Below are 17,412 nucleotides of genomic sequence, written 5' to 3'. Positions count from 1 at the left end.
TGCTGTCAAGATCAACGTTTACATAAGGTATGAAAGATGCTGCAGTCATTTACAATTTTTAAAATTTCCCGCTTTGGTATTGCTGAAATGGCTGATAAACAATTGTGCAATATGTAGAATTAGGATACTGACCATGACTGACGTATACGTGTATACTTTTAAATCACACACACAAGATACCACAGAAATTACAATCGGAAAGTATCTTTGGAAGCAGAGTTTCTCGTGCTCTGTACTCCACAGTGCCAATAGATTTTATAAATGGACAGAATACTGAAAGGCGTAATGAAATATAGAAAGTGTCACAGGGAGGGAATGGTTAAACAATTCCAGCAGGTTAAGGATCACCCAGAGGTAAGCTTTTATCTATTTGATATTTGTCCAGTCATAGTGAAAGTAATATACTTTGGTCAGATTTTGGTATTTTGACGTTTCTTGTAATTGATCAATCCAATCCAGGATTATTGTAATTTATTTATCAATGTACCAGTGAAAAGACTCCGAGAACTACTAAAAGCCTACAATTTTTTCCAGATAAAAATATATTCTAGTTTGCTACTCCATAAGACACAATTTGAATTGAAATAATTGAACCCATATTCGGCAGCAATTTTTGATTTCATTATAAACCCAGAATTCAAAAATAACTCGCTAAAACAACCTTGGCAGTATTATAAACTTGGCAATACCATACCTCTACGTCAACTTCCACAGTGATAATTTATAGTTATGACTAATTTTTGAAGATTTTTTTAATGTCTTTTAATCAATGCAGTACTTGATAAACCTTTAGAGTTTGTATTGATAGTCCATTACATATGGATGACCTTTGAAACCAACTTATACGTATGGTTTGATTAACTTTTCAACACACTTCAGCTGTAATTACAATATCAAAATTCCATTGGTTACAAAAAAAAAAAAAAAACACCAAATGGTGTAATAGCCAAAAAGTTATTGCAAATCGAAAGATAATGAAAAATAGAAAAATTATTGATCATCTTGCGTTAATAAAATGTATTCCATCCAACAGCCAAAGGCAGTATTCTTCACCTGTATGGATTCTAGGATGATTCCTACTAGATTTACGGAAACAAATGTTGGAGATATGTTTGTTGGTACGAAACTGCAAAATATTTGGCGCAGCTATAAATAAATAAACTAGTATATATATAATTTATTCACCATGAAGAAATAATGAGAACCTTGAATTTTTTCTGTCATGTTATGTGATTTTTTTCCCTATCTAATAAACAGTTTTAATCAACAGTTCTAATTCTCAGTCAGAAATGCTGGAAACGTCGTTCCACATTCTCAACACTTCTCGGATGAGCTGACAATGTGCGAACCCGCGGCTCTGGAACTTGGCTGTGTAGTTAACGATATACGGCACATAATTGTCTGCGGTCACAGCGATTGCAAAGCTATGAATTTACTCTACGCTTTACGTGATGAGGAGTTTGCATCACAGGTATTATATAGATAAATGATCATCAATGTATGTAAGTATGCAATGACTGTCTCATTTCCTTAACTTTTCTGTTTGGTTATGCAGTGTAACAGACGAATTTCACCGCTTAGAGCATGGTTGTGTGCCCATGCGAGTAGTAGCCTGGCAAAATTTCAACAACTAGAAATAACTGGGTTTCACGAGCCAATTATTTTTCAAGCTGAAACACCACTCCGTAAATTTGTGGCTTATATCGATCCAGAAGATAAATTTGCTATAGAGGACAAATTATCTCAGGTGACAATACTCAAAATAATAGTTTTGATCATATTTCTAGGAAACTTGAACTTATTGATGTGGGCAAGTAATAAAACTTGAGTTCATGTTCCCTAGATCAACACTTTACAGCAACTTCAAAATGTGGCATCATACGGTTTCCTGAAGCGGCGGTTAGAAAGACACGATCTTCACATACATGCATTGTGGTTCGACATTTACACAGGTGACATTTACTACTTTAGTCGAGCGAATAAAAGATTCGTTGAAATAAATGAACTCACAGAAACTCCACTGCTTCGTGAAATTAAAAAATATTACTCGTGAACGATATAAGAAGTTCAGAGCAGAATATCAATCGCTTATCAACTGCCTTGAATAAGAATAATTATAGTTTTAATCTATATATTTATAAGCATTCATCCACACGCAATGAATGTTCTGCAATCATATTGTTACTGATTTCATTTTACGTATCCTCCTGATTTAAACTCAGATGGAACAGCTTGAACAAAAATGAAAACATCTCGATACTTCGATCTGATTATATCTTGCTAAGAAAACGAGTAACGGGTCAAGTATTTCATACTTGCCAGCAGTTGAAATAGTAATTCTTACATTTCATATGATATGATTCAGGGTACACAATATTCCAATAAGTATAATTTATCTACAATATAAAAATCGTGATCTTTGAAATGTACTTACCTAGAATCGATGGTGTCGGACTGGTCGTGACCAAAGTATTTGGTGAATCACTGAAAAAAAATCAATTCATCAACTATGGGTTGTAAATGAATTATGGTGTATAATTGATAATTAGGAATAACGAAATTAATTCATTATTAGATTATTTGTTACTATTTTTATATGAATTGGCACAGATGGAACCAATCCGATCGTTGTTAAAATATTGTTATACAAAGTACAAATATATTTTACTGTTGATGTTCGTAATAAATATTCTAACAGAAAGAGAAATAGTAGACGCTACCATACCTGTTTGAATTTTTCTCGCGAGTATCACTAGTTATCAGAATCTTAATGGGAATATCTTGTTTCGTTTCATAAATTCAAATAACGATCGAATTTAGTGGTCAATAGTTGTGCGTCAGCATGGACAGGAAATAAGCGTTAGCGCCGCCATTTTCTTACTGAACTAGTCCAGTCAGCGTTCAGTTGTTCTTGTCGACCGGCTGTTGGTTAGTCGCAGTATCTTCATCCGCCAGTTGATCCTCACCGTCTACGAATCCTGCACGTGTCGAGAATTTGCTTCAACACCGACAAGCCGAACACACGTGCAATAGGTAATTAATAATTACGCTCAATCACCGTGCTAATGACCATGAAAATTACCCGATTAATTAGCAAGTAAGTGAGATTGTGTTTCGAACAATTTTCCCGGCAATAGTTGAGGAAGTAGAGGACGGCCGGAGGACGATTGTTTCGTCGAGTGACCTCTAGCGACTAAAGATTCAATAGTAAACAATGTTCAAATGTATCGAAAAAGCTGAAAGAACGATGCAGTGATAGGACCTCACTACATCTTTGCTAAAAGTCTAAACGAACCGATTATTAGGAGGATTAATTGGCATAAAAACATTTCCTGTTTTTCTAGAAACATCCAAATTCGCGTCAACATAAAATCACGGTAAGGTAAATGCGAGGGTAAATGAATGTGTTCATTTGTTGTTATCATATTTCATGCCGTGAATCGCGAATTACTGGGGCAGCGTTTAGGTCAGTTTATTACGTGACAATCATTCGATGATAATCTATATTTATCAACTCCTATTTGGAAAACCAATGAACAATTAGGCATGCTGCTACATGAATGTTTCAATGCCTAGTTCTTATTCCAATTGTTCTTTTTGTACGAATGACACAGGTTCACCTCACTGGAAACTCAGATCTTCGACTTGACTAGTGACATTCATTCAACGAAGAAACACATCACATCCACGGTTCAGAGACATCCATGTATCCCTGAGATGCTCGAGTTTTGGGTTTGGTACTGGCATCACGGGTAAGTCGTACTTTCTTCATTTACCGAATATTCCGCCATTCTTTTCTGTGTGCTCTCCAATGATTTGATGGTCTCCGACTTCGCTGCGATTGCTACTGTGCAATGACAAATTGACAGGATTATCTTTCTGGAAAGTTGCATCCATGACCCAACTATTGACATGCATTCATATTGAGAACACATATCTGGTGTTTGGATACATCCAGGTTAATCCAAGATGCTTGAGTTTGGATATTGGTTGACTTTTCCTATTGTTCCTGGAATTATGAGTGAGTTTCCAGCTCATTATTCAATGAATACTTTGATAATTTTTTGTCTACGCTTTTCAATGATTTGATGGTCATTATGTTACTTGCGGTGTAACAGCAAGATGTATAATTAATAATTTTTCTCCCATTTTGTACAATTGCAACAGAGGTTTGCAAATTCATTTGTAACTCTGCAATTTTTATATTAAATCGGTGACATTGTGTTGGGCTGACATGTCGCGTGCTAGATGGTTCCAAATAAGAATTATTTGCTATTCTTTTCTCCCATTTTTTGGAGTGGAGAAATTGCATGATTCTTATCACTTATTTCTTTATTTTAAAACCAATTTTTCATGAGCTTGCGGCAAACTTCGTTTTTCGTCTTGCCACCGATGGCAGCACTTCCTTAAAGTGATTGCATCGGTGGCAAAATTTCAATTTTATTCATATTGTATGTATGTATACAATTAAGCGTTCAATTTGTCGTGATCATGTAAGTAGCAAATAGTTGGTAAATCGTTTTTACCTATATTACGTGAACATTGTCTAAAACCAAACGTGATATTCTATCTTATTGTTACAATATCATAAAAACGGAAACTGAAAAAAAAAAATTATAGATATTTCTCAGCAAGTATTTTCAGCTGGTTTCTTAGCCTGTAATATACAATTATGCCTATATGGCGGATAGGTATATAGGTGTGTATGTGTATATAATAATGGAATAGAGAAGCGAACTAGAGCGTACCACTCCCGAAAGAGAAAGCAAAACAACGCTAAAGCTGAACCTGGTAGATGGCTGGCTGACTGACTAGCTTGATGGCTTCTCTTCTAGGCTTTGAAGCAGGCGAAAATAGTCGAGACACGCGCATTTCTTCGCTTCTGATGCTTAGTAAGGTAAAAGTGAAGATGTGCGCATAAACTAGAACCGAACTATTTTTACCATACGGACTCACAACGTTCCTACAGACATATTTACGTTTAAGCATGAATCTTTTACCGAAACTTAATTCTTCATTTATCAATTTTTCATTTTTCATACCGATAGTTTTCAATATTTTCAACCATCATCGGAAGAACGTCTAGTAATTGCGTGCACAAGCTCTAAGTTTTGTCTCCAAGTAAGATTTATTACTTGGCCTTTGAAAATTCTTTCGCGTTTGCGGGTTACCACCTCAGTTTGGCCATAGCGAAAATTCGTTTCGGATGTTGCAAAAATTTTTCTTACAATGAAGTGTACATAGGTATGGTATATACAGTATGTACCTGCAGCATAAACTTTACAGTTCCTCACTTATATTGCGCTGCACCTTGCGTAAATTGTGGCCAAAATCGAGCCCACAAATAATATTCATTGTACATACATACTACCTGCCTGTGCACCCCGTTGTTTGCTTTTACTTTAAAGTTATACTTTTCAAAATTTGTGGAGAAAATGTCCGGGAAGTCTGCGGTATAATAAATAGGTACAGAAGGAAACCCCTCTTACCTCAAGGACGAGATATACGATTGCTGTTAATTTTATTATATAACCAGTGCAATTTGTAAAATATATTTTTTTTTTCTTCTAATGCTGATTTGGAAGCAGGTCTTTTCGGCTATCTTGAAAAATCCTCGCAAATTTCGGCTTATTTTTTGCCATCCCTCTGCGCAAGTATATGCTCCCAAAATTTCATTTGTTCGCGTTCGTTTCTAGGTGTTAGAAAAAAATATTTCAACTAATTTTATATCATTGAAAGTATACTGTACATGTATACTGCCTATGTATATTCATTTTATACATACCCTATCTATGTTACATATGTACGTATACTATATACAGTGATAATAGCTATGAAATAGCAAAGACCGCGTGCAGTTATGGTTCGACACCCACGAGCGATTGCCTGCAGCTCTTTTTCTTCCATACATACACATAATGTATACAGTCTCTTTCTGTGTATGATATAGAATATAGCGAAAGAAATTGTACGAAATCGTGACATCGTTCGGGCTCCCCTTCCTCACTCCCCATATAAAATACTCTCCCCTTCCGACTCACGACATCAAGGGCCAACGGTAAATTTATACTACACCGATTCGCGATATTAGTAATTTAATAATCGATTTCTATATATAAATTCACGTTACTTTCAGAACAAAAATGAAAAATGCTCATTTTAGTAGCAGAAGATTTTGAAAAAGAAAATATCAAAAACCATATTTGAGTTTATATCATTATTTAAGCAGACAACAATTTGTTTTACTTTTATTTCATTTTTTCTCATGACTTTGCTGTACATTTTTTTACATCTTCTCTATATTATACATGGGAAGAAGTAAGTATACTATTGTAATACATAATTCAAGATATACGTATTTATGTGTGTTGGTAAGGAACTAGACTGGGAAAGCATTGTCTAATCTGATTCTTTTCTTTACTCCGAGAGTACGGGCACGAATTTCTGCGTTTCTTATGGCCCAATTGAATTCGAATCTGGGGCATAGCACGCGTTTTGGGTAAAAGTCAATTATTATTATCAAAAACCGGTCGCCGTATAGACGGGCAGCTATATCTACTCCAATTACCGTTAGAAACGTTGAATATATTTTTTTTTTACTTCTCAAATAGAATTTTGATTTTTCTTTTCGATTTACTTTTTTCTTTTTTTTTCATCGCCCTATGGCAAATTTATAGCTCTATATTATATCCACTTTAATTGTCAACGAAATGAGTTCGTCGTCAGAAGTTTGAAGTATGCGGGTTATTTTTTCGCTTCGTTCTTGCAAGTCTTGAATTTCGACAAATGATTCGATCGCGACACTGTCGTCGTTGATCGTTGAAAAATCTATACATTTTTTCGTCATAGTTAGTGTTACTCGATCAAATCGTTGCGGGATCAATGGTCGTAGATTTTTTCTTCCTTTGTTCTTTTTATTTTCAAATATTTTCTCTCATACTTTTTTTGCATATCTTTGCGTAGTAAATTGAGATTATTGGGTAAACGCGATATGGTCAGCAGTTTAGGGTGTACATAAAAACATATTTATGTTATGTACACGAATTAGTATATATGTACTCGGTCTCGTATTGTACATAGTTTGCTTAAAATCAGTTGCAGAGTGTGTCGAATGCTCAGTCATTTATTTGATATTATTTATTCGTGTACATATTTTTGCTGCCAAAACTTATTTTTACACAGAATTACAATATACAACAAACGCGTAATTAATGTTGCAATAACTAAACAAGTAAGCAAGTGCAACGAACTCAATACTTTACAGTATACGTACAACACACACAATAATGATATTTTAACCTGCAGCAAACCGCGATAATGAGCGTTATCGTATTTATTGCTAATATTTGAACATTAGTCTCTTCTTTTCGTTCAATTTTTATTACGTAACCTTATTTAAATATGAAGATGTTACACAATCGGTTAAAAATCACCGTTTCATTTTTATAGTGCATACTTATAATTTATGGTTTGCTTATTTTTTGATATTGTACCGATCTAATCATCGTCGTCATCGTCATAATTATTACCTTAATTATCATCGAAATAACTCGGCAGATAGGAAGAATATTTTCGGGTAATATTCAGCGTTATGAAAAATTACGACACAAATTTGTATGAAAACATAATTTGAGAATTGGGTGAATGAATGCTTGAGGATGAATTCACGTGTCGCAAAAAAAGATTCAAATGAACATTGACTTTTTTCTTTTAGCTGAATTTTTACATTATTCGAATTAATGGGGTACATGTGGTATGCATATAGTTTGCACGTAATTGTTCCGCATCGTTGACATTTTCTATTTCACCTTTCTTCGAAGTGTTATCTAATCTAGTACAATATACACGAATATACGTATGTACGTGTAAATCATCATAAATAAGGATCTGAAAATTTACACGTCAAATTATAATATCTCGTGTAATAGTTGAGCAGCAGATACAACGTGGTACATGTCTAGATACAAACAGATTGAGGGTAAAAGTATTTTTTTAAAACACATACTACACCTATATACTTTTAGAAGTTACAACTGATATTGGATAAATATTTTTTTTCATTATTCTAGAAATCATTGACAAAGAAGAAATATAGGTATGCCAAATCTATCGTAATTTTATCATTAATTGTTACTATTATTATCGTTATTATTCATTTTTTTTCTTCTTTTTATTCCGATTTTCCTTTTCCTCTCTCGCGATCTTGAGCATGCACCCGGCTGATATGGTATACATGCGTGTCGTGTAAGTTATACGTCGCAAGTTCACGAACAATGGAACACTTCGTGATAATATTACCTATAGCACATACGCATGTATAGGTAAATAAAGTAGATAGTTATGTACATAGGTATATACATGGTACGTACTGTATGTGTAAATATATATTTGTATATAACATTTTGCCAGCCCAGTTGTATTGTGGCGGCGTCTTGTGCCACTGACCTACAAACACACTTACCTATGCTACGCGAGTACTTAATACTTATATTGCTTGCAACGTAACATTATCTATACGTACAACGATTCATACCTCAATTTACGTATAGGTACACGTATCGTACGTATATACATGTTAAATTTATAAGCCAGATGTATGTGCGGAGGAAGAAACGAAAAAATGAAAAAAGAAAAACCATTACGTACGTAGGAATATATACGTAATTATCAGTCTAATGATTCACCGCGTATACATTTCATGGTGTAATTTTTGACGAACGAAAAATTTTTCCTGTTACTCGGAATAATTATTTTATTTTAGTTTTTTTTTTTAGTTTTTTTGTTTTTTTTTCATCGTCAATTTTTTTCATTCTGCATGAAGATAAAATAATCAAAATCGAAGATGAAAATTTACCGAAGATTCGTGAAAGGGGAATAAAATCGAGGAATAATATTGGATATAATAATGCTATATATAATATAATTAATTATACCGGCATTAAATGGCGAATGGAACGTGAGAAGTATTTTTGTTTCATTCTCATAATAATTTTCTCTTTTAAACCAAATGCTTTTCGTGTGCAGTGCAGGCGTCTATTCGCGTGTATTATACGCGATGTCCCATGCCAAGGAGGAATGAAAGAAAGAAATATTCTCACGTTTTCGAGTGAATTTATCGTTGAAAATTTTTTTTTCTGTTACCTTTATAACTTTTCAAAAGGTTCGCCCGAAAACACGTGTTCGAGTTTTGCTACTTTTTCACGTGATTCGCGATACTCGAAATGAATTTTTTCGCTTATCCTCAATTTATCAACCTCATTTATTCCGTTTTTTTCACAAGGTTAATCGCAATCGATTTGCCGGTACACCTGTCTAATTATCGGTGAAAATTTTCAAAATTGGAATTACGCGGTACTATTTCTTATCTGCACCTACAAAGTATATAGTATATATGTATACGAAAGAGAAAGATGGACTATATCGGAGGTGCGTAACGGACTCTGCAATCTAACAGTTAGATGGATTCCTATCTATGCAGGCATGTATTCATATATACCCACAGTGAACGTAGTCTCGAAAAATATTACGGGGCTTCTTCTCACGTATATACGTGTAAATGTATATACATATATATATATATATGTGTGTGTGTGTTTCGAATTCAAGATTCTGCGGAATATACCCGTTGGGGACCGACCGCGAGACGTTATACTTACATCCTATTCACTCTCAATTTCTGCTGTTGGCCCACTTGGCAAACAGGACAAAACTAGTGGGAGGACCGAGCGTTTTTTTAATTTCAATCATAAAAAATTTTTTCATCGCTTCATTCTTTCTCTTTCCTCAATTCTTTTATATCTCAATTTTTTTTTTGTCCTTTGTTCAATTCCCTCTTTTTCAATTATCGTTTTCTCTAATTTTATAATAACGTCTCTTTCGATTCTGATCGTCTTCGCATGGTACACTGCAGGGATATATTTGTTCGTCTGACCGTAACGACGATGACCATATTCTTCTTACTTTTCTTCATCTCATTGTCACGGAAGTTTAACGAAGATCTATAAATTTCAAAGCGTTAAAAAATAGGAGAAAAAAAAAAAAAAAAGGAAAAAACTTCGGTAAAATAGGGGAAAAATAAAGAAATTACTTTGTTCTTACTTCTTCGCGCTATTTACCCACTTTTAATTTCGACGAGCTAAATAGTAAATAGGGCATACGGATACTCTTTGTGATTTACCACAATTTCTGTATTTATAGATACAAGTAGTAACACAATTCTTCTAACTATATATTATATATTACACAGTTCAGAAGGTACTTGGTTACATCGATACAGTATTTTTTTTTTTGTACAAAATGAAACGATCGAGTATACCACATATATAATTGAATAATGAAAATACAAATGGCGCAAGTCATCACGATATTTACGCTGCTGAAGTTTACTATTTTATCGGCGTAAATTAGTTGGGATACGCGGTGCTCAATTTTAATCACATTAAGGCCTCTGATTCGTGTTTCGAATCGTTGCACACGTGCATACATACCCATGTGCACAGTAGTAGAACATTTTCAATAGCATTATCATGCATAATAATCGTCAGCGTAAATCATTACAAATATCCTATAGACACGGCGATGATGATGACTGTAATGATACATCTGTGTATTGCGTACACATAAATAAATAAATAAATAAACGCTGGTACGTACATATGGTGTGGTGGGTATACAGTATACCCATATATCCACGAGATGGGAAGTTGAAGTAGAAAACGCGAACCAGTCGAGCACGTTTCTAGGGCCCCCGAGTGCCAACCTACATACCTAACTAACTTTTCTGGTGTCTGTAGGGCAACGAGATATACACAAATGTGTATGTATACGTCATTAATTTATGTTCCCAAGCATAGGTGGAAATAAATCTGTATATTATTGGAAAAAATTCTCTTTCGAAAATTCAAAAATTTCCTGCAACGCTGCAGGTTAGTCGTTCGAATGACTGTGGCGAGGGATTTTAGAAATTCGTCAAGATCGAGTGATTGATTCTTGGTTTTTAAATTCTACAATATCTTATGCTACGGTATACGTCTGCGAGAGTGTGCTGAGATCAAAGTTTCTCTCGTTGTGATATCGCGTTTACGATTCACGATACTCGCTCGATTCATTTGTTTTTATCAATTATTTTGAACGTTCGGACCAAGTTTTAATTTGCGAAAAATTTTTTCCACCCGATCGCCGCACTGTACCGACGTCATAGATTATCTTATGTGCGAAATGGAAAGAGAAATAAAATAGAAGAAAGAGAATAAAATTAGCGAAAAGAATTATATAGGAGAATCCACACACGAGGCGGATAGGTGTGTGTGTGTGTTCATATAATATATATTATATGGCTGTATATCTATAGTTGAAATACACCGTGGTTTGCGCTCGGCCTTGCAAGGCCTTTATATACCTATACGATCAGTCACTCGTTTCCTTCGTGTAAAGTGTCGGCCGTATAAGTCGTTCCTTTCCAACGATCCGAACTCGTGAGCGCGATGCTGCCCGCTAATACATACTTTGCGTTATCTATGCGCACACACGCGCACACACGAGCGCGTAATTTATATACCCGCACGTATGCAGGTGTGTGTGTATATAGGAAGAAAAAAATAATTCACACGCGGAAACCACGTATAGTTCTATGTAGACTGGGCGTCGGAATTAATTCATTACATACATTATACGGATGCACGTATACGCCATGCCGTGGCAAGATATTATAGTGAAATTTGGTATCGTCGCATCGATCGTTGTTTTTACCTGGATTTTCTGTTTCTTTTTTTTTTTTTTTCAGTCATTAATACGTTTCTTCTATCCACTTATCGTTTATTTCATTTTTCGATTTCTAATTCGCAGACGCGAAGACGTCTCTGAAAAATTTGTTAGAATGAAAAAAGATGAGGAGTAAAAGAGACGAGAAAAAAAAAAAAAACGACGAATTTCGGAGACCGCTCTTTGAAACTGAAATACATTTCAATTTTCAATTCAATCTACAATTTATTGGCGTACATTCCGACCATCCATTGGTCAAACGTTTTTTTTCTACTTCTCGTATGAATTTTGTGGCTTGTGTTGAGAAAAAAAAAAAAAAAAAAAAAACAATTTGTAATATACAGTCAAATAGAACGCGCGCCGCTACGCACTAGGAAAGAACGGATTGCGAAAAATTGAGATTACGGAATGACCGCTGAACATTTGATAACTTCACCGCGTACAGCTGTACACGGTGTTGTATGTACGTACATAGGCAGTTGTATACATTTTATATAAATTACGCAAAAATCGTTGAACAAGAGAATAAAATTACCGATGCACGGAATTTCGGATTAAAAATCACACCGGTGTTTCGAATCGAGAGCCGTATGAAAAAAAAATAAATAAAATCGAAGAGGGTCACGATTTTTTGCTTCGTCAAAATAACGTGAAATTCCTTATACTTGTATTGTACGTATTAAAATTTCCATCTATTTTCCGTTCGGTTTTATTGTTAGTGAATTTTTTATTTTAGATTTATATACCGAATGCAGGGGATGCGTTGGTGCACTTTACCTCATCGGATGTCCACCCCGTATACCTGATTTTCCGAATAATATACTGTTGGGATGAAAAACCGTAAATTTACTTTGCGGGGGGGGGGGGGGGGGGGGGAGTAAGACGAAATTGTATTTATTGTAATACCGTACGTACTATACGGTATAGTGGAATTTTGGAAGACGGAAATTACGAACAACGAGTAGTTCGGTTGTAGCGGTGAAAAATGCGGAAAAGAAGCAGAAGGAGAAGCTACTAGGTACTGCAGGTTAATTTATATTTATGACTACCGCAGGTTGCGGCGACGGTATCGCAAGCGTTTTTCGGTTCGCCTTTCTCGGTTTTGAAAATCCGAAAAGTTGATCGGCAGTCGGAACCATGGGAAGCGGCCGAAGTCGTCGGTTCAAAAGTAACTTGAAACGGGATGAAAAATATCCGTCTACGCGTGAATACAAAAGGGGTGTAAAAGTGGGGAACTGAGGTAGAAACTTGACCACGGGAGATCTGACCTAAACTCATTTTGCTACGGTTATAAATTCGCAAATTACTATGTCGACTACTGTGGTGATACGGAAAACACGGAAGTTCCTTTCGAACCAGGAAACTGAGAACCGTGGACAATTTCTTTTTATCTTCCGTCTTGGACTTTTCTTCTCAGTTTTTCCGCCGGCGGTTCGGTCGGACCCAAATATTTTTACCAATCTTTCGACAAGGAAGCTTCGCAATGCCGCGCCCGCCGTGCCGGCGAAAATTAGCCTTTCAAAATATTTTTGACTCCAATTTTTCACGCCCAATAGCCCCGCTTCGAACGAAAATGATGCATGTGTACGTGTACGTCGGCAACTGTAGAAAATTTTACCGTTTCGAATTTTCCGTACTACGCACGGAAGCGAGAATTTAGAAATAGAAGTTAGGAGTACAGGTCAGAATAGATGGAGCAACGTTTTCTTCGATTTTTTTGCCAAAGTTTAATCGACGCTCAGATTTGAGGTAATTTTTTTTGCTTTCCGTGTAGCTTTCGAAAATCGTGTCGAGGGCGGACGGTGTACCTTGTTTTTGTTTTTATTTTTTATTCACTCAGAAAAATTTCGAAGTACCTACGATTTATTTTTCGATTACGATTGGGACGTATTATTCGCGTGTGTGAATTCGAAGGATTGGCAAAATTGAAGCGTGAAAAAAATATATTGCCGCGGTCATCCCGGGCACAGGACGATTGATTGTAACGTATTTTAAAATTCTAACGCGTGCCCATTTTCCACGTGTCGATCCTCACGTCCTAGTAATTTGAGCTTCATTTCTACCAGAGTATAAATAACATATTTTCTCCCCCCCCCCCATTATTCTAAACAATGAATTATGCTCGCCAATATCCCGTAGTGATTTCTTCGTTTATGTTCCTAGTACCTCCCATTTCTGTTGCGAAATACATAGTTTTCGTCTAAGAACGACGACGACACATGTTGCGAACGACCGAATCCGAATTCGTTCTACGGCACATTTGGAACACCTTCGAATGTCGTCAAACAAACGCATTGTCAACGTGACATATGATTTAGTCTTGACTGCGGGCACACGACTGTTGTAAATTCAAAAGAATTTTGCTATAAATTTCGTCCGTCTCCACACTGGGTCAAGAAGTCAAAATCTGAAGGGAGAATTTCCGGGGAAACGTCTGTCTGACATGTGCTCCGGAACTTACGGCTACTTCGACCTTCGTGATTCCATTCGTTTGCCCGTGTCCTCGAAATTGAGTAACCCTGGACGCGTGCCTTGCGATAAATTTGGACACTCGAGTCGTCGGTCGATGCTGGGAAAATTTTTAAGAAACGAATCGATTCACAAAATTACGCGGGGTCGATTGCCATCGCTGTACCATTCGATCAGAAATCGACGTCCAATATTATTTTCTTCTCTCCTCGCTAACTTTTTTATACCAGTAGACAAAATGGGCGATGGAAAAATCTCCCGGTGCAACGGTGTCGGGGTGGATAAAACTGTCGAGGGCGGTTGCTACCGCTGGAAAACCAATATACGAGAAATATCGTCGTAAAGTCAGAAGTAAGAAGGAGAAAGAAAAAAAAGAAAAAAAAAAAAAAAAGGAGAAGACGAGGAAGAAGGTCCTGTCGCGTATAATTGTCCTCCTTGGTTTATTGCTCCCAATAAACTTGCGCCCGAAATTAGTTACAGCAGAGAAGTGGAGGCAGAAGTGAGGGAGGGAGGTAGGGAGGTAGAGGGGCGAGGTTGAGGAGGTAAGGTCTTCCAAAACAGCGGTATAGTTACCATAACGGTAAAGGAATATGAGGTAGATTCCAGGTCTTCTTCTTTTCATACCTCAATACATACCCCCATGGATTCAGTTGGGTGGTGTTCCCCAGATTCTGGGCACGCCTGGTACCATAACGAAGTCACTTAACGTAGTCACTTGTACATTTTCAGTCCGATATTTATGCTGCCAGTGGTTATCCGAATCCTCCAGGTTAAACTATCCGAACCATGAAGGTCGTAAATTTTGATTCATACCCCCAGAAATAACCCGTGTCAAAATATTTGGGCACAATATACGGGAAAAAACTCGTTACATTGAAATTCATCAACGGTGGAGGTCGATTTGACGTGTGAAAAATTGCGCGGATCAATTTGGGCTCGTTTCTTTTTTCAGAATTCTATTCTAAAAAGTTCACCAACTTTTCTCGATTTTGGGATCGAAGATCGATATTTTTTTTTAAACGGATTTCCTACGCTTTTTATTTTCATGAATTTTGACTTCAGGAATCCGAATCTGGAAATCAAATTGATCTATCTTAAAAATTGATCAAGTTATCGGCAATTTTTCACTTTTCAAGGCGGAAAAATGCAGATATCTCGATGAGAAAAATTCGTAGCTCAATTCGACCGACGGATTCGCGTTCCTGGGGTCAAAATATGCAAGAAAAGCGTCCTGTGATCAGTTTTGAGAATACTTAATTATTCGCACCAAATTCTAAAAAAAATGTAGAGGGGTACCTCTTGGATTTTTTTTCGTTAAAAAATTCTCCAACTTCCGACCAAATCGCAATTATACCAAGAATCACTCGGGGTATCGGATTTTTCGTTTTCTTCTCTGCACAAGATTCGAATCGGAAATAAAGAAAAATTCTAATCAAACGAAATCGTGTGGAAAATCATTTTGTAAAAAATTCAAATGGGTCCCTGTCCGTATGACTGACTATTTCGACGTACGTATCGTAAAAATTATAACGAACTCTTGTAACACGTGCGCGTTACGATAGTTTTATATAAAAATACATAAAGTAATGAATATAATTTTCGTATGTATGTACGTATACATACGTACATATTTATTACACTTTTATAAGCCTTGTTCGGTGCAAGATTCGGATCAGCACCCGCAAAATAGTGAGTGAATGGTACCGCCAGTCGCCGTTAGTGTTACCGTGCAGATAGGTATAGTCGTTGGTTGTTACAAAGAAAGTGTTATAGTAACAGCCCCGCCATTGCTTTTACGCCTCTAATTATTTACTGCAATCTATATTATTTACCATGTACGTACGAAACGATACGTATACCTACGTATATAAAATTGTTTGTAATAACGTCATAATCAAGGTATATACATTTACATACTGTATGCGGATCGCGTTGTTAAACTTTTTTTAAAAAAAAAACTTTTTGTTTCCATTTGTTTTTTGTTTTTTTTTTCATCTCTGCAGTTATAACGAACTGCTGTTAAGAGTTGTATAACACGCGCACACACGTATACAATTCGGAAATAATTATATCATTGCGAGAATTTTTGCCGATATAATTGGTATTCTTGATTCGAAAAGAAAAAAGTGAAGAAAAAAAAAAAAGTCACAATTCAAGTTAAAAGTAACAAGGATGTGAAAATTTCACGTGCAAGTTTTTGTCCACTTTCTCAAGTTATTGTACGCTCCGTTCCGATTTGACGATAAAAACATAAACGTATATATGAAAAGAAAGAAGCGAAGAAAAAGGGTGCCCCTAAATTTTGAAATCCAAAATTACAACGATATCGAGAAGCCAAACGGCACAGTTAGGAAAACGGTACCCAAAAGGGTTGAACGTTCGTAAGTCCCGGAAAAAAAGTAGTGAAAAAAAAAAAAAAAAAAAGGTGTGTCACACCGCTATTCGAAATTCGTGCCACTCGGTCCTCACCCCGTATGCATACCCTAAAATCCGTACTCCGCATTAAAAAAAAAAAAGAAAAAAAAAAAAAAATACCGACAGAAGGGGAAAAAGAGGTGGTAGAAAAAAACTGTCTGCCCCGTATTGAAAATATCGGACAGACCGTTACTGACCGCTAGTTTTACCACTTACAAATTTTGTTGCCTACCCGCCACCCCGAAATCCCGTAAAATTTTTTTTTTCTCGAAACCCGTTTCTTTTTCGATTTTTTTGACTTTTTTTTTCGTTCACTATTTACACCGTTTCGAACGGGGATTTTTGTGTTATATAATAAAACCCCTCGAACCGCACGCAAACATGCCTATGACCGTTGTATGAAAATTTACAAAAGTTTTTTTCAAAATTTATGCAACAAAAACGGCAGCTCTTTTTTTTTTTTATTTTACGCGGTGACTCGGGAAATAATTCCAAAGTAAGAACACGAACGAAGGGTCAAGTTTCTCGATAACTTGTTCGTTTCTTTTGAAAAATAAAAAGAAAAATTTGCAAGTAGGGAGGAGATCATATTTTCCATAAGATGGAAGGTGGATCGATTATCTCTATAGGTATGTTACATACGTATGTACGTATTTTTATACATCTTGAGATTCAACAGCATGACGAGGCATGTGCTGAAAGCGTACCAAACATCCCTTCATATATGTGTATAAAAATATATAGTCACTTACCTGTTATGTACGTACT

At 36.0% G+C, this 17,412-nt stretch overlaps 1 protein-coding gene across 2 annotated transcripts; it reads left to right on the top strand.

The window, feature by feature from the left end:
* Positions 1–44: 44 nt before the first annotated feature.
* Positions 45–2,719, top strand: LOC105688158 (beta carbonic anhydrase 1). 2 transcript variants are annotated; one of them, XM_012404251.2, is made up of 5 exons: positions 75–354; positions 1,034–1,118; positions 1,284–1,471; positions 1,556–1,747; positions 1,844–2,719. In XM_012404251.2, exons 1-5 carry the CDS (start codon positions 262–264, stop codon positions 2,051–2,053), a joined length of 768 nt encoding a protein of 255 aa, XP_012259674.1. In that variant the 5' UTR covers positions 75–261; the 3' UTR covers positions 2,054–2,719. The 2 variants fall into 2 exon arrangements, with proteins under 2 accessions (XP_020709185.1, XP_012259674.1); XM_020853526.3 differs by lacking the exons at positions 1,556–1,747; positions 1,844–2,719 and having other exon boundaries at positions 45–354; positions 1,271–1,465.
* Positions 2,720–17,412: the final 14,693 nt, after the last annotated feature.

This window comes from Athalia rosae, chromosome 7 (assembly GCF_917208135.1).
Source record: "Athalia rosae chromosome 7, iyAthRosa1.1, whole genome shotgun sequence".
NCBI classification, from domain to species: Eukaryota; Metazoa; Arthropoda; class Insecta; order Hymenoptera; family Athaliidae; genus Athalia; species Athalia rosae.
This window is presented reverse-complemented; position numbering and strand designations above follow the sequence as displayed.